The 23,307-nt window shown below is 57.6% G+C and overlaps 7 protein-coding genes across 7 annotated transcripts; 4 read left to right on the top strand and 3 right to left on the bottom strand.

Annotated features, from left to right (window-relative positions):
- Nucleotides 1–4,141: 4,141 nt before the first annotated feature.
- Nucleotides 4,142–5,747, top strand: DCS_00447 (uncharacterized protein; the record flags this gene model as incomplete). The annotated part of the gene is made up of 3 exons (XM_040797786.1): nucleotides 4,142–4,522; nucleotides 4,585–4,823; nucleotides 4,889–5,747. 3 exons carry the CDS (start codon nucleotides 4,142–4,144, stop codon nucleotides 5,745–5,747), a joined length of 1,479 nt encoding a protein of 492 aa, XP_040658669.1.
- An 862-nt stretch (nucleotides 5,748–6,609) lies between these two features.
- DCS_00446 (PCI domain-containing protein) lies at nucleotides 6,610–8,457 on the bottom strand (the record flags this gene model as incomplete). Its single annotated transcript, XM_040797785.1, has 3 exons — nucleotides 6,610–7,575; nucleotides 7,647–7,947; nucleotides 7,994–8,457. 3 exons carry the CDS (start codon nucleotides 8,455–8,457, stop codon nucleotides 6,610–6,612), a joined length of 1,731 nt encoding a protein of 576 aa, XP_040658668.1.
- A 986-nt stretch (nucleotides 8,458–9,443) lies between these two features.
- Nucleotides 9,444–11,529, bottom strand: DCS_00445 (acetyl-CoA acetyltransferase; the record flags this gene model as incomplete). Its single annotated transcript, XM_040797784.1, has 5 exons — nucleotides 9,444–10,586; nucleotides 10,632–10,884; nucleotides 11,064–11,165; nucleotides 11,220–11,233; nucleotides 11,515–11,529. The coding sequence occupies 5 exons, from the start codon at nucleotides 11,527–11,529 to the stop codon at nucleotides 9,444–9,446; spliced, it is 1,527 nt and encodes a 508-aa protein (XP_040658667.1).
- A 796-nt stretch (nucleotides 11,530–12,325) lies between these two features.
- Nucleotides 12,326–12,967, top strand: DCS_00444 (Ubiquitin-conjugating enzyme E2; the record flags this gene model as incomplete). The annotated part of the gene is made up of 4 exons (XM_040797783.1): nucleotides 12,326–12,367; nucleotides 12,429–12,493; nucleotides 12,554–12,778; nucleotides 12,844–12,967. The coding sequence occupies 4 exons, from the start codon at nucleotides 12,326–12,328 to the stop codon at nucleotides 12,965–12,967; spliced, it is 456 nt and encodes a 151-aa protein (XP_040658666.1).
- A 2,117-nt stretch (nucleotides 12,968–15,084) lies between these two features.
- Nucleotides 15,085–17,988, top strand: DCS_00443 (kinesin; the record flags this gene model as incomplete). The annotated part of the gene is made up of 3 exons (XM_040797782.1): nucleotides 15,085–15,201; nucleotides 15,275–17,697; nucleotides 17,751–17,988. The coding sequence occupies 3 exons, from the start codon at nucleotides 15,085–15,087 to the stop codon at nucleotides 17,986–17,988; spliced, it is 2,778 nt and encodes a 925-aa protein (XP_040658665.1).
- A 731-nt stretch (nucleotides 17,989–18,719) lies between these two features.
- DCS_00442 (uncharacterized protein) lies at nucleotides 18,720–19,931 on the bottom strand (the record flags this gene model as incomplete). Its single annotated transcript, XM_040797781.1, has 1 exon — nucleotides 18,720–19,931. One exon carries the CDS (start codon nucleotides 19,929–19,931, stop codon nucleotides 18,720–18,722), a length of 1,212 nt encoding a protein of 403 aa, XP_040658664.1.
- Nucleotides 19,932–21,724: 1,793 nt separating this feature from the next.
- DCS_00441 (Leucine carboxyl methyltransferase superfamily) lies at nucleotides 21,725–23,016 on the top strand (the record flags this gene model as incomplete). The annotated part of the gene is made up of 2 exons (XM_040797780.1): nucleotides 21,725–21,998; nucleotides 22,064–23,016. 2 exons carry the CDS (start codon nucleotides 21,725–21,727, stop codon nucleotides 23,014–23,016), a joined length of 1,227 nt encoding a protein of 408 aa, XP_040658663.1.
- Between the last annotated feature and the right edge of the window lie 291 nt (nucleotides 23,017–23,307).

The raw sequence follows: 23,307 nt of genomic DNA, 5'->3' as shown, positions 1-23,307 counted from the left end.
CGCGGCCTTGACGAAGGCGCCCGCCCCCCGAGCCGGTCAGCACTCGACCTTTGTCGTCGGACGGGCTCGCCGTGCAGGTCCGGTTACGAGTAGAGAGACTCACGTGCGGCACGGGGACGGCGTTTGCGAAGTCGACGACGCGGCCCGGTCGCTCGGCCAATGGCTGAGGCGGAGCAGAGACGAAGGGGAGCTGAAGGTCTGCTCGGCATCGGAAACTTCCAGAAATCATTGTTTGGGGCGGCCCTTTCGGCGCGTCAGATCGCCTAGCACCGACGCCACGGCAGACAGCCACGGGGGGTGGCAATGGCATTAAGCTTCCCCCGGACAACTGGAGGCGTCCTTGACAGCGGCGGCACAGGTGGCCCAGGCCTTCTGCCTCGGATACAGCGGGACCTCTGGCATGCCCATCGGATCAGATGGGATGACGATGACATGACGCCGCCCGCCAGCAGGTACGCGATGTGGTTTAAGTACATCATGGACGTATGAGTAATAATTTCTTTCATGTAAACGAGCGAGGAGCAAGCGACGCGGACACGTAGGCAAAAGTGGTGCTCGTCGCCCCCCGTAGCGTCCACTGCCAGGACAACTCATTCGTGCTGTAAAGTCAGTAATTTAGTACTGGACAAGTAGGGAGTACTGGACAAGTAGGGAGTACTGGACAAGTACGGAGTACTTGGAGCGTGACCTGCCGCTGGGTTCGTTGGCGCAACGTTGTACGTGCAGGCGGGCAAATATGCGACGCTGCGGGAACCGTACGCGTTACGAGTAGGCAGGTCTACACTGTTGGCAGCGCTCTCTTGTTTGACTTGCACAGAGGGCAACGACACTTGCAGACGCGCGAGTCATGCATCACGGCTCCCGTTGCCACAGCCAAGTGCGTTCACTGACGGTCGAGGAATGGAGCGTTGCCGGGACACGGCGGCCACAGGCCACAACCGCCCCAAAGTACGGAGTACGGAACACTGCACTCTGTAAACGCGCACCTAAGCGGCACCTAGGCAAATTGCTCCGTACCAGTGGCTTGCGGACGACGTTCTACTTACAAAGTACTCCATACAGAGTACATGTACTTGCACCGCGTACTCCGTTCATGTGGTGCTGGTAGGGAGCAAGTACAGATACACTTACTAACGTACACCTGCACTGCCCACCCACTGTACGTTGTACATGTGCAGTATACTGTAAGCAATACTGACAGTACAGTACGGTGCATGCCCTGTAAGTGCTCATGTTGTGCGTGGTCTTAGCACGAACCGTGCTGCTGCGTGTGTCTGCCTGCCACCACCTACAGGTCCAGGCACGTACAGTACGCGTGTGTAAGCAAGCAGGCGTGCATGCTCGTCGTCGCGGCCTTTTGTAGTACCTTTGCAAGGTTGGTTGGCGCGATCCGGCGACGCTTCCGCTGAATTGACAGATGACTGAAGAGCACACAAGCGTACTGTAATTTCCTGTGCACGCCTACAGGTACGTTGGTGCACGTGTACCAAGCATGTGTATGCTGTGGGTTCGTGGACGCTGTGCATACCAGCAACTGACCGTCCAGCAACGGCACAGGCATGATCAAGGTTTCTCGCGAACAAGGCACCCACTTGGCAACGGCGCCAACAGCAGCCAACAACAGCCAACAGCAGCCAACAGCAGCCAACAGCAGCCAAGGGTACCCCCAACCAAGTAATACAACCACTAATTACGGAGCAAGGCGTGCCAAAAAAAACCTACATGTAATACGGAGCACTCCGTACTTCGTACAGGCAAGTAAGTACAGGAACTTGACTTGTACAGAACAGTTCTGGCCCGGCTCGTATGGGTGGGTGTGCCATGGAGGTGCCGGCTGTACCCTGCGCACAGTGCATGCCTTTCCCTCTCGACACTGTGAACCGTCGGCACGTTGGCTCGCACAGCCAGCGCAGCAGCGGGGGGACGCGGCCAGGGGTTGCGTCCTTTCTGATTCCTCGCTAGAGGCCAAGCCAAGAGCCAAGCCAGTTTGCCAAGCGGCGGCCTTGTCGACGACCCAGCCAGCTCGACCGAGACTGTTTGGCCGCCATTCGTCACTCCCGTCCGGCGTGAAGCGTCCCACCAAGAGTGCACAGCCTGGTTGCTGCTCGAACCCCACCGATCGGGTACGATGCAACGCTTAGTCGATTCGTCCCCCCCTCAGCTGCATGGAAGTGCAGTGCATGTACTTACCTGGACTTCGTACAGCGCAGCAAGCACTTGGTATTAATGCGGCTGCATGCCTGGCATAGCAACCAACTAAGTACCTTGGTACTGTACTCGCACGGCTAGGTGCCACACCGTCGGTGTAGCGCAAGTGCTGTAATTAATTACTGTACACGCAAACCTACGGTACCTTGTACAGTGTATGCCAAGTATTACTCCGTACTGCCGATTACAACTACACCACGGCAAGTGACACGTACTTGTACATGTACAGTACATAATACTGGCACCAACGCCGCCGTGCAAGCAAGTATTCACTACGCGTACCGCACCTCCTGGTAGGAATTAGCACGCGCCGCTCTTCCATTTCTGCATCGGCGGCGGTCAAAACACGGACCGTGAGGAACTAGCTCCTCGTCTGGATGTGCTCGCAGATCAGGCTGCCTGTGGAGTTGCTTATTTCGAAGAATGCCAGGTTTCTTGTACCGTGTACGTACTCTGTACTGTAATTGAGTAGGCGTGGGGGAATCTGTACCGAGTAATTACCCGCAGGAGGTGTTCTCGTAGGTGCGCCCGTCTATGGGGTGGTGCCTGGGGAGGGTGGCAGCATCGCGCTCTACTTTACGTGCAATTAATAAACGGAAACTCGTTTGCGTTGGTTGCGGCCATGAAATCCAAATACAGATGCCTCCATGGGGTATTACCGCACCACTGTTTGCCATTCGTCCACACCTGCCCGGCCTGCCAGCGCACACACACACCTGCCAAACGTCACCGCCAGACGGCAGCGCCGAGGTGCCATTGGTGTACGTACTGTAGTTGTACATGTACTTACTCTGTACTCCGTACAGTGCTCCGTAGGTGTGCTCCGCATCCATACCGTCCGGTACTATGTACAAGTACTTACGCTCGCATGTTCCGATACACATCAACATGTACTTTGCTGTATTGCGCGCGACACTCTGCGATGTAAGTACCGTCTGTACTGTACTTAGGTGTAGGAGTTCTTATGTGCGCTATGCCGACCTGTGCCATTCGTCAACTCTGCCGAGAAGCGGCCGATGCAAGTACAGTACGGTACGAGTACTGTACTACAAGTACTCACAGTGCCATAGGTGCAAGTACAAGTACTTGTTCGTTTGTGTCTACCTCGTACTCCGTACTCCGTACTCGCGCAAGTACTTGCCCACTTATACTGCCCGCACATACTTGCCCACTTATACTGCCCGCACATAATACTTACTTACTTGTTATACCTGTCAGCAAAGTACTCCGCACGAGTACGCACAAGCATTTGTTCTTTGAGTTCCCGGTGGAGACTGTTCATTTCGTTTCCACCGACGAGGCACGCTGGATTGGTGGGAGGCAGAGTAGGGGGGGAGGCGGTCGAATGTTGTGTGATGAGCCGCGATTGGGAGACGCAGCCTCTCATTGGGCCGACACCCCCCCCATGATCGACACTAGTACCTTGCATAAAGGGCTAGTCTAACCGTATTCGATCCCTCCTCATTGACATGTTACCCAGGAGGTACTCCTACTTCAGGGAGTTCCGCCGAGAGGGGAATTCTTCCCATCCCGTCCGTCAAAAACTTCCCCCCCTCCTGGCCCGGCGGCTTGTTTCTGACAACAGCATCAACCTCGCTCTCGTTTGACATTCGTTGCTTTTCAGTCGCTCATTCTGGCACCTCGTCGTCCACCACGTACATGCAACAACGCCGCGAGACTCCGGCTCGCCTACCCTCGTTTCGAATAACCCCCTCTGCCGCCGACGTGTCCATCGATATTCGCGCCGAGTTCCTGTCCTTCAAGACGTAAACACCCGCACGCTCTCTCGCCCCGGCCGGTTCGACCGCGCTCCCTCACAACACAACACAAGACGACACAAGACGACACGACACGACGAGACGCATCGCATCCCCGTCGCATCGCATCGCATCACCGCACCTCGCATCTCCTCCCGTCCTGGGAACCAAGCACGATGAAGATCTCCTCTCTCCAGGCCCTCGCCGGCCCGACCGCCATCATCCTCTCCGCCGCCGGCTGCGACGCCTCCTCGGGCCATCAAAGACTACACCAGCTCGAGCGCAGGCTCGACGCTCAGCATGCCCACGGACACGCTCGCGCTCACGTCCGCTCCGAGGGTGGCCTCGTCGTCGAGAAGCGTGGCGGCGGAACCTGCGCCTTCCCGACCAATGACCGCAATCTCCACGCCGTGACGACGGACGCCATGAATGCTGGATGGGCTATGAGCCCCGACCAGCCGTGCAAGCCGGGCAGCTACTGCCCCTACGCATGCCAATCGGGCATGGTCATGGCCCAGTGGCAACCCGGCTCCGTCTACCAGCCCGGGTCGTCCATGGTACGACACCCCTCGCGCGCGCCGACGGCCGCTGCATCGTATGGGCGCTAACATGGCTGCAGAATGGCGGACTCTTCTGCGACGAAAGCGGCGTCATACACAAGCCCTTCGACGACAAGGAAAACTGCGTCCAAGGAACCGGCGCCGTCGTGGCCGTCAACGATGCCAACCGCGTGCTGTCCTGGTGCCAAACTGTCCTGCCAGGCAACGAGGCCATGCTCATCCCGACCGAAATCAAGGCCAAGAGCACCAAGGTCGTTGCCGTGCCCGACCACACCTACTGGCAAGGCACCGCCGCGCAGTAAGTCGCCACCTCCCTCCCTGCTCCGTCCTGAAGGGACGCCCCGGCTGACGCTCGTATCCTAGCTACTACATCAACCCACCCGGTGTCGGCACCGAGGGATGCATCTGGGGCGACGAGAGCAAGCCAGTTGGAAACTGGAGCCCGTATGTCGCCGGTGCCAACACGGTTGCGAACGGCCAAACCTTTGTCAAGATTGGCTGGAACCCCATCTGGATGAACACTCTCGCGCTTAAGAGCCAGGGCGCCGGCTTCAGCCTCAAGATCGAGTGCCCGGACGGTGGCTGCAGCGGCTTGCCCTGCGAGATCGACGGCTCCAATACCGGAGTCGTCAAGGCCAACACGGCTCCTGTCGGCGCCGGAGGTTCTGCCTTCTGCGTCGTCACCGTCGACAAGGGCAAGACGGCCAACATTGTTGCCTATGACGGCTCCGGCGGCAGCGTCAACTATGGCCAAGTCGGCGATGACAGCGCCAGCTCGAAGCCCGTCGACTCCAGCCCCGCGCCTGTGCCGACGACTTCGATGCAGCCGACGACGACGTCGACGACGTCGACACCTACCTCGACCCCGACCCCGACCCCGACCACGACGTCTAGCTCCAGTTCCACCACGACCTATGTGGCGCCGACAACGCACACCACGGCCCTGATGAACTCGACGACCATCCTGCTCTCGACAGGCTCGCCCAAGAAGAATACGACCCGTCCGTCGGTCATGCCTGGCATCTTCCACGAGGACAGCAGCAACAGCACGCACGACCACATGCCCAGCGCCTCTGGCCCCTCCTCGTTGGCTCCCACGGCGACCGGCTCGTCCAACTACGCCATCGTCTCAAACATGCAAGGAGGCGCTGGCCGGCAACACGGCAGCGTCACCCTCGCCGGGCTGCTTGCCCTCTTCGTCGCGACGGCCGTTCTGCTGTGAGCACACCGGCTGTCGTGACGAAATTCTCCTGTCCTATACTTCCTGCGGCGTGACGGCTCGCCATTCCACCGAGCTGAGCCGCCATTGCACTACATTCTTCAACAGTCGGCTCCTTTCCTGAGCCAGACGACGAACATATTGTTTCTCCCGAACCCGTTCGGCTTGGGATCCATGTACCCATTCCGACACTCATCCACGCAACCGATGGCAGCTTCGAGACATGTTCCGTCTATCAATGTCCATCGAGATGAGCTACATTGACGAAACTGTCTGTCGCATCACCACACACGGTCCGTCCAGCCGGCTCTTTGTGCCGATGCTGCGGAGCCTCCAGTTGACCACTTCTGGTTTCCCCTTTTTTTTTTTTTTTTTGGCTACTTGTTCACTGTTGATACCCTGCGCGCAGGACTGGAGTGGTGCCGGCATCGCTAAAACCCTCCGCACCCCGGATGCTTCCTGGAGAGGCTGACGTGCGATGCTTCCAATCATCCAGGTCTCTGCGCCAGGGCAATTGGGTCGTCTCTCGTACGGGGGGCGACCCGTCCGTCTTGGATAGTTTTCTTTTGTCTTTTTTTTTTTTTTTTGATAGATGAGTTTACACGTTCACGAGACATGCTTCCTGTCAAGGAGCATTTTGATCGCGGGCGGTACACGAGCAAGATCGATTAAACGAGGTTGATTGAACCCAATGTCCTCCGTATTCGGTCTCGTGAAAGGAATGTTGTATGTATATTCTGGTAATATAACAATTTCATGTTAACATCACATGGGTATCACAATCTCTTGTTGGTACACAATCGGTTTCCTTCCTATGCTCTTTCAACCTGCCAAGCCGAAGATGACGTGAAGGAAAGAAATGCAATCAGGTCTTGACCCATCCAGGGACTTCGTTGGGGTCGTAGGGCTGATCGTATTTGTGCTCGCAGATGGCCTGCCACACCCCTGGCCAGCCGGCGAGGAGCGGGCCCTTCGCCTTGGCCCCGATGATGGCGAACCTGCCCTGAACGTGGGCGATGAAGCCGTGCATGAAATCCCGCTGTATGAGGGTGGCCACCATCATCTCGACGTCGAGGAGCCTGACGGGCATGTTGCCGCAGACCAGGCCCTCGTTGGCGCGCAGCTTCCGGGGTCCACCGGGGGGTGGGACGAGCGTCGTTTCCGCCGGGACCTGAACGTTGCTCGTGATGGCCTGCATGAAGACGGCGTTGACGTTGGACGGGCGTCGGTCGCGGACGATGCGGTTGGAGGGAAGCCAACCCTCGAGCTGTCGCTGGACGAAGACGGCGACGGCATGCAGGCAGGCGAGGTCGAGGGTGGCGGCCTTGCGCGAGTCGGCCTCGGTCGGCGGCACGTACGTCAGCAGGAACGTCTTGCGCGCGAGGGAGCGCCAGAGGAGAGGGCGAAGACGGTAGCAGAGCTGGGCGTAAAGGCCCTTGGCCCAGAGCCAACGACGGTGGAGTTCCAGATGGCTCTGGAACGCCATGAAGTTGGCGGACCGGACGGCGTGGCAGAGGGGCAGGAAGATGGGTGTCAACGTTTGCGCTTCCGGGCGCTGGGTCAGGACGGCCGAGGGGAAGCGGCCGAGGAGCATGTTGCAGGGTATGAGGAAGGTCAGGATCTTGGTGCGGTGGGACGCGAGCTGCGGCGGCGTCTGGAGATACGCCTGCTCGAGGCAGAGGGAGGCGCGAAGGTAGTGGTTCATGGAGAAGTTGAAACGGCCGAGGTAGTAGAGGTAGGTGACGCGCTGCGAGGCCGGGTAGAGACGCAAGGGTGGGCAGCTGGCCGACATGTTGCGAAAGATCATGGTCGCGAGGTTCGTCCTCTTGCACTGGACGGTTCACGTGCTCGTCAGCACCCCCATCAGGAGAAGCAAGACGAGGAAGGCATGGAGGAACGCACGGCAAAGAGCAGCTTGAGAACAAGGTTGGCAAACATGTAGACGCAGGCCTTCTTGCCCTCGGGTGTCCGGCCAGCGGTGCGGTCCATCAGGCAGACCTTGAAGATCTTCTGGATGATCTCGGCCGAGGACTCGGCGACCGACTTGGAGCCGCCATCGTCGTCGCGGACCCTCAGGCGACGCGTGAGGTCGGGCCGGCGGTTGAGCTCGAGGGTGAAGCGGGCAAGGGACTCGGAGAGGGATTTGCAGACTTGAATGAGCATGGCACCGTACTGAGGGTGCGAGAAGGCCGTGCTGGAGGCGCTGTTTGGGTGGCCTGCGTTAGCCAGCCTTCTTTGGCTCTCGCCACGAGCTCGTCCAATTCTCAGCGCGAGGCGGAGGGATATGGGCATGAAAGAGGAGCAGCATGGGGAGAAGAAGGGGCGAGAGAGGGGAGAGGAGAAAGGGGAGAGGAGAAAGGGGAGAGGAGAAAGGAGATGCTGACTTGACGAGGGCCGACAGCAGTTCGTGGGCGCCGAGCAGGTCATCGTGGTCAATGTCTCGCCACAGGACGAGGTATTCCTTCACAAAAGCCTGAAAGCCGGGCCAGACGGTGGCCTGCCCGTCGGGGACGTCGTCCTCTATGGGAAGATGCGAGTCGATGGCATTGTCGAGTGCCTTGGAGTCGGCAAAGGCGGTCCGAAGCTCGTCGGCGAGGACATGGTACTGCCGTGGTGCGCTGGGCTCGACCTGCAGCCAGGCGGCGAGTCGATCACCCTGCTGTTCACGGACCTGCTGCCGGATTTCGGAAAGGAAACGTTTGAGGAGGGACATGGGGCGAGAGGGAAGGGAAGAGGAGGAAGAGAAGAGGAGGAAGAGAGGAGGAGAAGGGGAGGGGGAGGAGGAGAGGAGGAGAAGGGGAGGGGGAGGAGGGGAGGAGGCGGCGTCGTCCTGGCAGAAACGCAGGAAGGAAGGTGTGTGATGATGTGAGGCTGCGATGGGACAAAGTCCGTGGTGCTGGATGCTACCTACTGTACTAGGTACTGTGTTAGTACTGAATGGTTCTTGAACCACAGGGGAGTACAGTATTATCTACTAGGTACCAGGTACTGTACTCCGTACGTAGTACCGTATTGCTGTCAACCTACCAGCAGCCGTACTGCTAATTGATGGCTCCATCAGTCCCTAACAATATTGGCGGATCAGGACGGCGAAGTATCAGAGCCTGAGTACACTAGAGAGTACATGTACAACAGCGGCCAGCACTACAGTGAGCATTGCAATAGCGCGGCATCCGTTCTCAAGTATAGGTACTCGGTAGGTACGGAGCACGGTACTCCGTACGGAGTACTTGTACTCGCAGTCCAACCCTGCTCCGCACCGTCCATACAAGTAGTACGGAGCACAAGCAATAATAATAAAGACTCATGCTACAACCTCGCTCAGCTTCTTTGCGGAGCGTTTTGAGACCGCTGTTACTTGGGTACGAGAGAATAAAGAGGAGGCCTACCAAGTGTATACTGCACGCGGAAAAGCAAAGGTGTAAAATAGAGGTTTGCTCTCTCGTCGGGAGCGGAGCCAGGTAGATTTTCTTTTTCGTTCTGGAGGGAGTTCTTTCTCTGGAATCAAAGCGAACTGCTTCGTGTTGGTTGTCACCCATGCTGCGGTCGAAGTCAGAATCAGTCACCGCTTTCGGCTACTTCAGCGTACAGGTATCAAGCAACGGACGGACAGGTGGCATCCATCATGCTCCATGACGCTCGAATTGTCAACAAATCAAATGCCCGCTCCCCTACTCGTACCCCGTGCACATGGCGACGCTATACATTGTTGATGCGCTGCACAACCATGGCCGTCGCAGCACCGCCGCCGTTGCAGATGGCCGCCACGCCGTACTCGCCCGGCTTCAGCTGGTGCAGCAGCGTCGTCAGGATGCGCGATCCCGAGCTGCCGAGCGCGTGGCCGAGGGAAATGGCGCCGCCGAGAGGGTTCACCACGGCGCCCTCGAGGCCGAGAATCTTCTGGTTGGCGAGGATGACGGCGGCAAAGGCCTCGTTGAACTCCCAGACGGCGACCTGGTCCTTGGTGATGCCCGCGCGCTCGAGAGCGATGGGAACGGCCTTGGCGGGCGCGACGGGGAAGTCGACGGGCGCGACGGCGGCGTCGGCGTAGCTGCAGATCTTGGCCAGCACGCGAGAGCCGGAGCCGTAACGCTCGGCGATGGCCTTGCTGCCGAGGACGAGGGCGCTGGCGCCGTCGTTGAGCGTCGACGAGTTGGCCGCCGTGACGGTGCCGGTGCCGTCGCGGACAAAGGCAGGCTTCAAGGTCGGGATCTTTTCCATCTTGACGTCGAGGAAGCCCTCGTCCGTGTCGATGATCTTGTCGCCCTTCTTGCCCGAGACGGTGACGGGAACGATTTCGTCGGCAAAGGCCTTGCTCGCCCACGCCTTCTGCGCGTTCTCGTACGACCGGATGGCGTACGCATCCTGCTGCTCTCGCGTGACCGAGTGCGCCTTGGCCGTGTTCTCGGCGCAGTTGCCCATGTGGAACTGCTCGTAGACATCCGTCAGCCCGTCCTTGATCAGCCCGTCCTCCATCTTGACGTGACCAAAGGCGGGGAGGCCGCTGGCGCGAGGCAGAAAGTAGGGAACGCGCGACATGTTCTCCATGCCGCCGGCAACCTGGGCCTCGGCCAGACCCAGCTGGATGTTCTGGGCCGCGAGGGCGACGGCCTTGAGACCGGAGGCGCAGACTTTGTTGACCGTCATGGACTCGACCGACTGCGGGAGGCCGGCGAAGAGGGTCGCTTGACGGGCCGGCGCCTGACCGACGGAACCCTGCAGGACGTTGCCCATGTAGACGTCGGTGATGTGGTCGACGGGCACCTTGGACTTTTCGACCGCCGCCTTGATGGCGACGGCGCCGAGCTTGGGAGCAGGAACCGAGAGGAAGGAGCCGTTGAACTGCCGGGCGAGTCAGCAGCCGCCTTGCCGGACGCCCGTTCGCACGACCATGGGGGGAGGGGGTCGGAACTTGCCTTGGTCGTCGGCGTTCGAGCCGCGCTCAGAATGTAGGCATCCCGAATCTCCCTTCGCAGCGTAGGTCCGGAGGAGAAGTGGCGGGCCGCGTTGACATGCCGCGCAAGCTGTCCAGGCAGCGTGGCAAGCCTGCCCTGGGCAACAGGCATCTTGCAGTTGGTCGAGGGGGCGGCGCTGGGGGAGTCGACGAGGAGGGAGAGGTTGACACGCAGGAGTGCAAGATCTGAGCCGGTGCAGGTCCAGTGATTGGTACTGCTAGGTAGGCAGGTATGCACGGAGTAGTTGTGATAAGTAGTAGGTGTAGTAGGGACGGTATGTTTAAGTACTATTACTACAGTACGTAGTTGGTCGGAGTGATTCAGTAAGTAGGTTGGAGCGAATGCGTACAGTACATGTACTTACTTGCATGGGGAGGAACCAGCTCGGTACGCCTCGGCTATGAGCGGGGTTTGTAACGGCACACGGCAGACGTGGAAGGGGAAGGGAGGGCGACCCGGAGAATTACTAAGGCACCGAACAGTTCGTGGAACCAAGTATTACTGACGGAGTATTACTTACTTACGGAGAAAGTACTAGGTAGTTGTAAGTAAGTACATGTAAGTAAGTACTGTAAGTAAGTAATACTGTAGGTACAAGTAAAGCTTGCGTGCACAAGTAAGTAAATACAGTGTACGGCTACGGAGTAATACAGTCTTGTAATAGCAACCACAAGTACATGTTCAAGTACGCGTACTGTAGATGCATCACTGTGTACTAACACAACAAGCATGCAAAACATTGGTACCCAGAAAAGAGAGCTGCAGCAAGTATCTTCATATTGCGGAGCACTCCTATATTGCATGTGCATACGTACATCTGCGAACATCATGGCTTCTTGGTACAAAGTTAAAGGTATTTGCCAGCAAGTAGGTGTACTCCGCAGGTACGATGCGACAACCACCCGTACTCCTATAAACTACGAGCCACGAGCGTCCAAGATACGGACTTGGGATGCAAGGCACGGCAAGTATGTATTGTCGAGAGTTTGTAATTACCACCTGCACATGCACCACTTCGATTCGACAACCGCCTGGATGGGGTGTCTTCCAGTAGCCGTCAATACACACACTACGCTGGTCCGGCCTTTGCTGTATGCCGAACCTTTCGACATTCACGCTCCCGGCTGATGGTGGATTTTACCAAACCACGTACTGTAGGCACGTTGCTGTCGTCAGACAAAGTCTGCAGTACTCCGTGCAGGACATCGTTCAGTGATGCCATGCTCGAGCTGCAGAACCGACCGAGTCACGTGAGGAGATGACGACCATGAGGCTTCGACTCGTCACTTTGGCTTGCGGCTCGATGATTGGTCGGTATTTTTGCAGCACCGTCATTGGCGGTGGGTGCCCTTTGGCTCCAGTCCATTTAATCCACACCAACATTGCGCACCTCGACGTCGATGACCAAACCCATCCATTGCAACTCCTGCACGTCGCTGGCCACCGGTCTACCATCCGACCTTCCGGAAAGACAGATAGTAGCTCTTCTCGCCAAGATAAAAAGCATCATAAACCGGGAGGAAGCGATTCACTCCTTCCATCCTTGCTCTCAAGACATCCCTCGGCGCGGCAACTCTCGCCACAACCGCCAGCCATCAATCGTCAACCGCAACCCCCGATAGCACCATGTCTACCGCTGCCCGGCGCCGCTTGATGCGCGACTTCAAGGTGCGCGGCCGCCCTGATTTCTGCGCCTTGCCTCGCCGCTAACCGTCTGACCGTCCTGCAGCGCATGCAGACGGACCCCCCCGCCGGCGTGTCCGCGTCGCCGATTCCCGACAACGTCATGACTTGGTTCGCCTTTCCCCTCGGCCCTCGTGCGGTGAAGTCGTGAGCTGACTTTTCGCCGTCAAGGAATGCCGTCATCATCGGTCCGGCCGACACGCCCTTTGAGGATGGCACGTTCAGGCTGGTGATGCAGTTCGAGGAGCAGTACCCCAACAAGCCGCCCCAGGTCAAGTTCATCAGTCAAATGTTCCACCCCAACGTCTATGCCACCGGCGAGCTCTGCCTGGACATTCTACAAAATCGATGGAGCCCCACCTACGACGTCGCCGCCGTCCTGACCAGTATCCAGAGGTGCGCAGCCGCAACCGCCGCGGACTCGTCGCCCCCCCGCCGCATGGTCGCTGACGTTGACGCAGTTTACTTAACGACCCGAACACTGGATCCCCGGCCAACGTCGAAGCCTCGAACCTATACAAGGACAACCGAAAGGAGTACACGAAACGGGTCCGCGAGACGGTGGAGAAAAGCTGGGAGGATTAGGCAGCCAGGAATGCAGCTTGAGTTCTTCGCCGCCGATCTCGGAGTCACGTGGTCTGGCTTTCGTGGGTGCCGACGCGCTTACAGTAGAGGTTGCAGATGTCCCGGGGAAATGGGACCTGGCCAAATGTGGACGCATTGGTAGAGGAGTTGCTGGCGTTTTGGTGCAATTGTTGGACTGATTATACCATGGGTTGCGCTTAGTAGAAAGTCGCCATGTTGATGGTATTGATTTCGAATTTGAGTTCGGCAAGACTTGCCATTGTTCACGAATAATCTGTCGTGCTCGCCCCGTGTGCTCGTGCCTTAGTACTATACTTCAAGTACACGTATACACGTATTTGTTCTTGCACGGCACACCGGTAATGTACTTGTACTTCGTAGTAGGTAATTAGCTGACAACGTCTCATTGCCGTATTATTGCAGACTACTCAATAACTAACCGCAGCATTTGGCTGGCATGCTGTGGTTCCACGTGATAAAACTACGATCCCTGCCCTGCCAAATACCTACTCGGCACCGAATGCCTTGGACCCAGTCCTGCATAGCATAATGCTCTCAAGGATATATTGCTGAAAATGTACCGGAGTAGGTGTAGGTGTATTCGTTGTAATTGTACAAGTACTTAAGCACGAAGTAATAATACACCGTTCGGATTTGAGGAAAGGCGAATGTTTATACAATGTACGGAGTACAGAGTAACTGTACAGTAAGCACACGTAGGGGAGACAATTTGCAGTCTCAACGTGGTCAACCGGACTATTGGCATGTGGGGGTGACGTAAGAAGACTTGATATGACGAAGACGTACTGTAAGTACTCCGTACATGTACTCCGTACGTACTACTAGTATTATTACTTAGTAATTGCTTGTTATTACTTCTTTACAGCGCCTGACACTTGACTTGAGTGGAGGTCCCGTACTGGACGAGAACTGTACACGTACACTTACTTGTACATGTACTGCAGGAACATGTATTACTTGTCCTGCATTTACAGCGAACCTTAGAATACAGGCTACAAGTACGGAGTGCAAGTACATACTGTACTTACCTTAATAGTACGTAGGTACTGCATACAGTATAACTCTTCTCCTACTGGTGCTTGACACCGCGTTGGAAGGGTCCACGAGATTAGCTTTCAAAGCCTTTGTGTACTGTGGGGGTCATTCATGCAAACCGGTAAGACCAACGCACCGTGCAGTGCTGTGCCGCTGTAAGTACTAAGACACGTACGGCACATGTACTTTCAGCACACTGGACAACATCACACTGCACCAATTCACTCTACAAGTGTACGTACATGTACAGTGTACATCCAAGTGTCAAGGTAAAAACATGACTGACAGTCGGAAACCATTTTCTTCCAACGCTTCGCGACATCGTTGCTGTGTTCGATCCTTCAACTCGTGAAGCCATTCCGCAGCTACGAGAGAAACACTGTTGAAACGAGGCATGGGCACCTACGGGTGGTAAAATGGTACGAATCAGGTGCCTGAGACGCGCTGCGGGTTCGTTCCGGTACGTGCGCGGGGAGTACCGATCCTGTACTCCGAGTCACGGGCGCCCTATGATTTTAGTACGACGTGGTACTTGAAAGATACCAAGGCAGAGGTATCGAATCCGAGGTCAAGAGTGCCAGCGCTAGTTCGTAAATAAGCCCCAGGCACTCAATAATATGTACTTGGCCGTTTGGCGGCGGCACATCCCTCCGCAACATCACCTCAATCTGCATCACCAACGCTTCAAGGGTCGCACGCCTTGCTCCTGTCCCGCACCTCCAAGTTTTGCTTTTTCCGCGAGAGAGCGACGGCAGCGGCAGCTTACTTGTGCACAATCGTCGACGGGAGCCATCAATCGATTTTCGTGCCGCCTTTCACAGCTCCCAAACAACCCCCCCTCCCCCCCCCCCCCCCTTCCCCACCCTCCGAGGCTTCACCGTGTTCATCGCGCTGCCTGGTGGCTGGTGTTGGGCTCGTTCCCTCCCCCATCCTCGCGGGCTTCGCGTCCGTACCTCCGGCCATCTCGCTCGTCGACGTCTCGCCGAACTTGACGTCCCTCGATTGCCGGCTCGAACCGCACCTCATGATCGCGACGTCGCTGCCGAACCCACAGCGCCATCATGTCTGCTAATAGTATCAAGGTCGTGGCCCGGTTCCGGCCCCAGAACCGGATCGAGCTGGAGTCTGGCGGCAAACCGATCGTGTCATTCAGCTCGGATGACTCTTGCACCCTTGATGTATGGAACTCTCCGTCCCGGCCTTTCGCGCCCCGGCGGTAGCCTGGCTAACGTTTGCTCGCTCCTCTTCCAGTCCAGGGAGGCCCAAGGTTCCTTCACCTTCGACAAGGTCTTTGACATGGGATGCAAGCAGCAGGACATCTTCGACTTCTCCATTCGACCCACCGTCGACGACATCCTCAATGGCTACAACGGCACCGTCTTCGCCTACGGCCAGACGGGCGCCGGAAAGTCGTACACCATGATGGGCACCAACATCGACGACGACGAGGGCCGAGGTGTCATACCGCGCATCGTCGAGCAGATATTCGCCAGCATCATGTCGAGCCCCAGCACGATAGAGTATACCGTCCGCGTGAGCTACATGGAAATCTACATGGAGCGAATTCGAGATCTGCTGGCGCCGCAAAACGATAACCTGCCCGTGCACGAGGAGAAAAACCGTGGAGTCTACGTCAAGGGCTTGCTCGAAATCTACGTCTCGAGCGTGCAGGAGGTCTACGAGGTCATGAGAAGGGGAGGCAACGCGCGTGCCGTTGCCGCCACCAACATGAACCAGGAGTCGTCCCGGTCGCATTCCATCTTCGTCATCACCATCACGCAGAAGAACGTCGAGACCGGCTCGGCCAAGAGCGGCCAGCTGTTCCTCGTCGACTTGGCCGGCAGCGAAAAGGTCGGCAAGACGGGCGCCAGCGGCCAGACGCTCGAGGAAGCAAAGAAGATCAACAAGAGCTTGAGCGCGCTCGGCATGGTCATCAACGCCCTGACCGACGGGAAATCTTCGCACATCCCGTACCGAGATTCCAAGCTGACGCGGATCCTGCAAGAATCGCTCGGAGGCAACAGCCGGACGACGCTCATCATCAACTGCTCCCCCAGCAGCTACAACGACGCCGAGACGCTGAGCACGCTGAGGTTCGGCACCCGTGCCAAGTCCATCAAGAACAAGGCCAAGGTCAACGCCGAGCTGAGCCCGGCCGAGCTCAAATCGCTGCTGAAGAAGGCCCAGGGCCAGGTGACCAACTTTGAAAGCTACATCCAGAATCTCGAGGGCGAAATCCAGCTCTGGCGCGCCGGAGAAGCCGTTCCCAAGGACAGGTGGGCCCAGCCAGCCGCCGCCGACGGCGTGGCGGGCGCCCGGGCCGATGCGAGATTCCATCGTCCGGCCACCCCATCCCGGCTGATGCCCGACAGCCGATCGGAGACGCCCGGCTTCTCCGATCGTTCGGCCACGCCCAGCCTGCTGCTGGAGAAGGACGAGCGCGAGGAGTTCCTGCGACGGGAAAACGAACTGCAGGATCAGCTCGCCGAGAAAGAAACGATGGCGACGGCGGCCGAGAAGAGTCTCTGCGAGACCAAGGAGGAGATGGCCTATCTCAAGGATCACGACAGCAAGCTGGGCAAGGAGAATGAGCGGCTCACGACGGAGGTGAACGAGTTCAAAATGCAGCTCGAACGGTTGACGTTTGAGAGCAAGGAGGCACAGATCACGACGGATGCGCTCAAGGAGGCCAACTCGGAGCTCACCACCGAGCTGGACGACGTCAAGCAGCAATTCTTGAACGTCACCATGAGCGCCAAGGAGACCGGGGCGGCGATTGGCGAGAAGGAGAAGAAGAAGGCGGAGAAGATGGCGGAGATGATGGCAGGCTTCGACCTCGGCGGCGACGTCTTTGGCGACAACGAGCGCTCGCTTCAGCAGGCGATCCAGCACATCGACGCTCTCCACGAGCACAGCAAGCTCGGCGAGAGCATCGCGCCCGACCAGTTCGACACCCTCCGAGCCAAGTTGGTCGAGACGCAGGGCATCGTCCGGCAGGCAGAGCTGTCCATGTACGGCGCCTCCACCGGTGACATGCATGCCCTGCGGAGACGAGAGCTCGAGGATAGGCTCGAGGCGGTCCAGCGGCAGTACGAGGACGTGTTGACGCGCAACCTCGACGAGAGCGACGTCGAGGAGGTCAAGTCGCGTCTCGAGAATGCGTACACCGACCGCCTGGCGGCACAGGTGCAGCTTGTCGAGCAGCTCAAGGCGGAGATGGCGCAGAAGGCGTCGGAAAACGCACGGATGAGGACGTTGATGGAGGGCCTCCAGCAGCGCATCAAGTCCGGCACCTCGACGCCGACGGCCAACGGCAAGACGGTTCATCAGCAGATTGCCGAGTTCGACATCATGAAGAAGAGCCTCATGCGCGACCTTCAAAACCGGTGCGAGCGTGTGGTGGAGCTGGAAATATCGCTCGACGAGACGCGTGAGCAGTACAACAACGTGCTGAGGTCGTCCAACAACCGTGCCCAGCAGAAGAAGATGGCCTTTTTGGAAAGGAACCTGGAGCAGCTTACCCAGGTGCAGCGGCAACTGGTCGAGCAGAACTCGGCTCTTAAGAAAGAGGTTGCCATCGCCGAGCGCAAGCTCATCGCGAGGAACGAGCGCATCCAGAGCCTGGAGAGCCTCCTCCAAGACAGTCAAGAGAAGATGGCAGCTGCCAACCACAAGTATGCATCACGCCCACCGTAGGTGCGAGCACTCACTGACCGTGTCCCACTAGGTTTGAGGTCCAGCTCGCCTCGGTCAAGGAACGCTTGGAAGCGGCCAAGGCGGGCACCAGCACTCGCGGACTTGGCATCGGCGGCACCGGCTTCAACTTTGCCAGCGCTGGTAGCCGGATCGCGAAACCCCTGCGGGGCGGCGGCGGCGACAACGCGCCAACCGTTCCGACGATCCAAGGCCTCCAGAACGAAGGAGCGTCGAACAAACGGAGCAGCTGGTTCTTCAACAAGGCGTAGATATCCAAGCGTCGTTGCATTGGCATCAATGCCATTTAGACAGCCACATGCCTCACGGTCCGGCTTCCTGTTGTACATCTCTCACCTCCAACAGCCCCGTTTCGCAGGCTCCTTTATACCCGAAAACGGCAGAACAATCTCCCACCGCTCCCCCTCCTTACCCTCCGGCTGTGCCTCTGCTTGCGAGGGTCCGGTGGAACGAGCCATCCCCTACGCTGAAATGGTTGACGACGATTGGATTTACGACTACCTCGAGAAGCGAGACGAAGGCGCTGGGAAAAGACGACGCGTACATACGGGATGTTCATTACGACATGGCGATGACGGAACCGTGCCAAGGGATTACAAGTTATGCGCGCGTTGAGGATGATTTTTAATGTCGCTTGGTCACGGTCCGATGGGGTGCGGAGGTTGTCTGGTGTGGCAGTTACGATTGTAGAGCTCACGCATCCATTAGAAATAGGTCATTTCAAGGCAGTATATTGACGGACAACGAACGTTGCGTTGATGTGGTGAATTGATCTTGCTTGGAAAGCACGAGCTTGCTCTGCATTTCCCGTCTACAGTCTTGACAAATCGCTGGCCGATCAATCAGCTTAAATGGCAACCATGTACAGAAATCTCTCATCGACCGAAGGATAGAGACGCGCCTCCCAAAGCATTCATCAAGGGGGAAGCTATTTCTATCGAACGAAAAGGCATGCTACGGCCGAATGCCATTTGAGCAGGACTCAGTCCACGCGGGTTGAGTGCCTGGCCAGCATGATGGCTTGGGGCACGAGGAGGGTGGCGATGAGAAGCAGGCTGGTCATGGTGACGAAGAAAATCTTGACGTAGAGGAGAAGGAGGCGGCGCCAGGCGGCCTTGCTAAAGGTGGCCCAGGCATCGGTCATGGAAACGTAGCCGACGCCGCTGACGACGACGGGCTCGACCTTGCCCCCGAAGGATCGGTCAAAGGGAATGGTGGTGTCGGCATCGACGGGGAGCAGCGAGGCCTGGACACGGACGAGGATGACGTTGGCGGGGATCATGACGAACAGGGAGCAGACGACGGTGATGAGCATGATGACGGCGCCCTTGGCGACGAAGGCGCCGTTGAGCTCGTCCATGTTCAGGTGCTTGCAGCCGTTCATATTAGGAATGCGTAGACCCATGGCGGCGGCCAGGCCGAGAGGAATCCATCGAGACAGCTCGGCGGCGAACCAGTAGCAGGTGACGGGCCTCCAAGTGGCATGGAAGGTACGCTTGAAGGGTGGGAGGCGCTGCCAGAAGTGGCTGGGCGAAGGCTCGGAGATGACGATGTGAACCCAGGCGGTACTGAGCTGAACGAGGGCGAGGGCGGCGAGGAGGTTGGCGACGGGGGTGAAGCGACGACCGAGGGCGCCGGCGAAGACGCTCATCAGGGCGGAGGTTGTGACAGATTGGGCGAGTGCGCAGCTGAGGCCGCGAAAGTTGGCGAAGAAGCCACCGGAGGCCCTGAGGAGGCGGTTGATGGCCCGCATGGACGAGGTGACGGCGCGGGAGTCTCCGACGGCGGGTTTTTGCGGCTGGGAAATCTCACTGGCGGCAGCGGGTGACTCCTCGTCGAGGCTGGCCACGGGTTCGTAGGCGGGAGGGTTCTCGTTCTCAACCATGGCGAAGACGGGATAGACGGCCTTGAACGTGTAGTTGAGCTTAAGGAGAGATTCGTCAGTAGGTTTTCCCAGGGCAGTGTGCAAGCGGCGACGGCAAACAAGAAGGGCACCGGAGAAGAGGTCATGGCGAAGGAAGAAGAAATGGAGAAGGGCGAGGATGAGGAGTAAACTCACGACAAGGTAGACGGGGACGAGGATGATGAGATCGACGAGGAGGACGAGCAAAGTCCAGCTTGGGAGCTCGTACACGGGGGTGCCATCGCCGACGCCGTTGCCGACGATGGCACGTTGGATGTTCGTGAGCTCCATGGTGTTGGTTTTTTAGTTCACGGGGTTCTGAAGTTCGATGCTACTTTGATTCTATGTCGCCAAGAGTCGCCCGTCGGTCAGTATGGCATCGATGCTACCGGTGGATGGAAGGAAAGCGAAGGTGAATGGAGGATGAGGTGGGATGGGATGGCGAGTATTGGGATGGGATGGTAAGTAAATATACACCCAGACTCCTGTATAATTGCCTGTAAAGTGGTAGCATGAAGCGGCGGACGATGAGGCAGCAGTGGGGTTGCCGCCTGACGTATGAGAATGACGCAGTTCCTGGGAGGCTGAGGGGCAAGCTGACTCGTCCCATCCGACGGGGCGCGTTTCGAATGAGAGGACAATGATTACTAGGTACTTACCTAGTACTGTACTTACAGTACTCGCCCTCGGTACAGGGTACAAGTACTAGCAAGTATGTCAAGATGGAAGCTTGCAGGTGCATGCTAGTACTTTATATCACTTGGTACTTGCTGCACCTGCGAGATGGAGTACCTCGCCGGCACAAACCTGTGAACAGTTCGGAGTACAGTGCAAGTACGCCTAGAATGAAGCCGCAAGGGACTTTGCACCATCGCTGGTGATATACCGGTACAGACACGGGGAAGAAAATAGTAGCATATCATTCGTACTTTCCGACAACATACCGGCAGGCACTTGGAGCAGATGCCTCGTATGTACGCAGTGCGTCCACCTACATGCAGACGTAGGCAGTAGTAGTTGTGTTCAATCAGGAATCTGGCCTCCCTATTCCGTCAAGATACAGCACTGAATCTGAGTCGGCCCACCATTGTCCGTACCCCTACTTTGTTACGTAGCGGTCCGAAAGTAGTGTAAGTTTACCCCCAAGTACTCCGTAATTACAGCACTATAACGCAGCATGTAGGGTGCTGTTCTGGTTCCGTACTAGTGCAGTGCCCTGCTGGTACGTACGTGTGCATGAACTCCCTCCCTAACCCACTGTGTGTCGTACAAGTAATGAACCCCAAACCCGTATCGCGTTCCATGTTCACCTCAGGGTAATGGCCAATCCATTTACCATTTTGAGAGCGTAAACCGTACTGTACATGTATAGCCGGGATTTCATTACGCCTAGGCATTCCACGGATAGGATGCTTGTTATTTCTGGTGTGCAGCTGCAACTTTTGCTAGGTTAGGGCGCCTAGAAACCACTGATGGAGGGACATTGCCCACCTAAAAGTATGTATACTTACAGCACAAGTACTACTAGGTATCCAAGATACCTGCTTATAATACCAACTCCGATAGGACTTATTAGGTACTCCGTACAAGTAAAACCTCCTAATCATCACCTCTGTACCTACCTAGTATTAGCATTAGTACGTGCTCACTAGGTGACAGGTACTAATGCACTCCGTCCTCCGTACAGTGCAGCAGCTGTGCAACTAGCGATGATGTAAGTACTCCGTACGGAGTACATGTACAGTACATGTCCTGCTTGTAGTTGTGCTTACTGTATCTGCGGCACATGTGGGCCTGGGCACTTGTTCAACCAACACGAGCATGGTGCCTAATGTGAAGGTTCCTTGCAATTAATTACCTTGTAGTTGTACTGGAAGTACTCCGTACACGCTCTAAACACCCACTCGACGTCATCTACAGCTCATAGGCGTCCTCTGTAACGCGTCGAGCTTCCCATCCGTGACAACTGCTGCTCTCAGCCTCGCCTTTGCCCGCACCTGGACTCCCCCAAAGGACTGCATCGCTGACCTCGGCTTCAATCACCGATCCGGATCTTCTGCTGCATCCGTTTTGGCGTCCTCGGCATGGCTGCGGCGTCGATACCGAATCTCCTCAGCATGCGAGGCCGCGGAGGCGGAGGCGGACGAGGTGCCAGAGGGCCTCGAGGTGCCGGCCCGAGAGGCGACAGGCCAGACGGTGCCGAGAGTCTCGCCTCCACCGATGCCATTGTCCAGGACACGGACACGGATGCTGCCATGTCCAGGATGAGCGCCGTCGCCGCCGGCTACCTGAAGGATGTGTACGCCAACCATTTCGTCTCGGGGCCATTGACGAGGCGGCTGCCCATCATCAACCGAGGTAGGCGACAACGTCATCGAAGCCAGCCTTGCTTTCTTCTCTCGTCGCTCACTCTCCCTCCCAAGGCACGTACATGCGCACGACCGCGTTGGACATGATCGTCAAGGCCTTCCTTCAAGCGACACCCGACGGCTCGACCGACAAGGCGAGGCAGATAATATCACTCGGCGCCGGCACCGACACGAGACCGTTTCGGATGCTCGACTGGCCTCCCCAAACGCAGTCGTTTGTATACCACGAAATCGACTTCGCACCCACCTGTCGAAGAAAGCTGCAGATTGTTCGATCGACGACGGCCATCGCCAGCAAGATGCAAGACTTTGATGTGGCCGAGAACGGCTCGTGGTCCGCTCTGCCCGTGCGGGGGGGCGAGTATCACTGTCACGCGGCCGACATTCGCAAGCTCGACGACATTTTCGCCTCCGACATGCCGCCGTCGATTCGCACCGACCTGCCCACGCTCGTCCTCTCCGAATGCTGCCTATGCTACCTCACACAGGAAGACTCTGATCGGGTCCTCGCCGTCTTTCACTCCAAGATTCCCCAACTGGCCATTGCCATCTACGAGCCGATGCCGCTGGACGACGCCTTCGGCCAGGTCATGGTCTCCAACTTGAAGGCGCGAAGGATACACATGCCCAGCTTGGCACGGTACAAGGACGCCGACGGCCAAGAGGACCGGCTGCGGACCGCCGGCTTCGAAACGGTTGGCCACGCAACCATCAAGGACAGCTGGGACCGCTGGATCGACGGCGATGAAAAGAAGAGGCTCGACAGACTAGAAGGCCTCGACGAAGTCGAGGAGTGGCAGCTGTTGGCAGCGCACTACGTCGTCGTATGGGGCGCAAAGGGACACGGGCTCGAGTGTTTTGCCCAAGGTATCGACGAGGCAAAGGCGAGGGCACGCGGTGACAATGACGGTGACAACGGCACTGAAAGGGACCGGACCGGACAGGACCGGAGCCAATCGGGCCAGAGGACGGTAACCAAAGGAACCGACGCGCCCATGACGCCGTGAAAGCTCGGGCCCGAAGAGGCAGGGAATGCATGCTTTGTAGCGGAGCCCAAGTACATCACTGATGCCCACATATGTGAGAGTCTATCTGGAGCAGGTGGAGGTGAGGAAACACCTCCTACCAATGCTCCCTTGGCCGTGACGAAAACCACTTCAGTCATCTGTGGCAGTTCTCGTGTTCGCGTTGACCAACGCTGCATCGTGGGCCAACTCGTCTCGCCGGCAGCGCGTGGAGAGAAGCTCGTTTGAAAATGGCTGCGACGCATGCTTCCTTGATTGCCCATCGACAACGTG

This window comes from Drechmeria coniospora, chromosome 01 (genome assembly GCF_001625195.1).
Source record: "Drechmeria coniospora strain ARSEF 6962 chromosome 01, whole genome shotgun sequence".
Taxonomy (NCBI): domain Eukaryota; kingdom Fungi; phylum Ascomycota; class Sordariomycetes; order Hypocreales; family Ophiocordycipitaceae; genus Drechmeria; species Drechmeria coniospora.
This window is presented reverse-complemented; position numbering and strand designations above follow the sequence as displayed.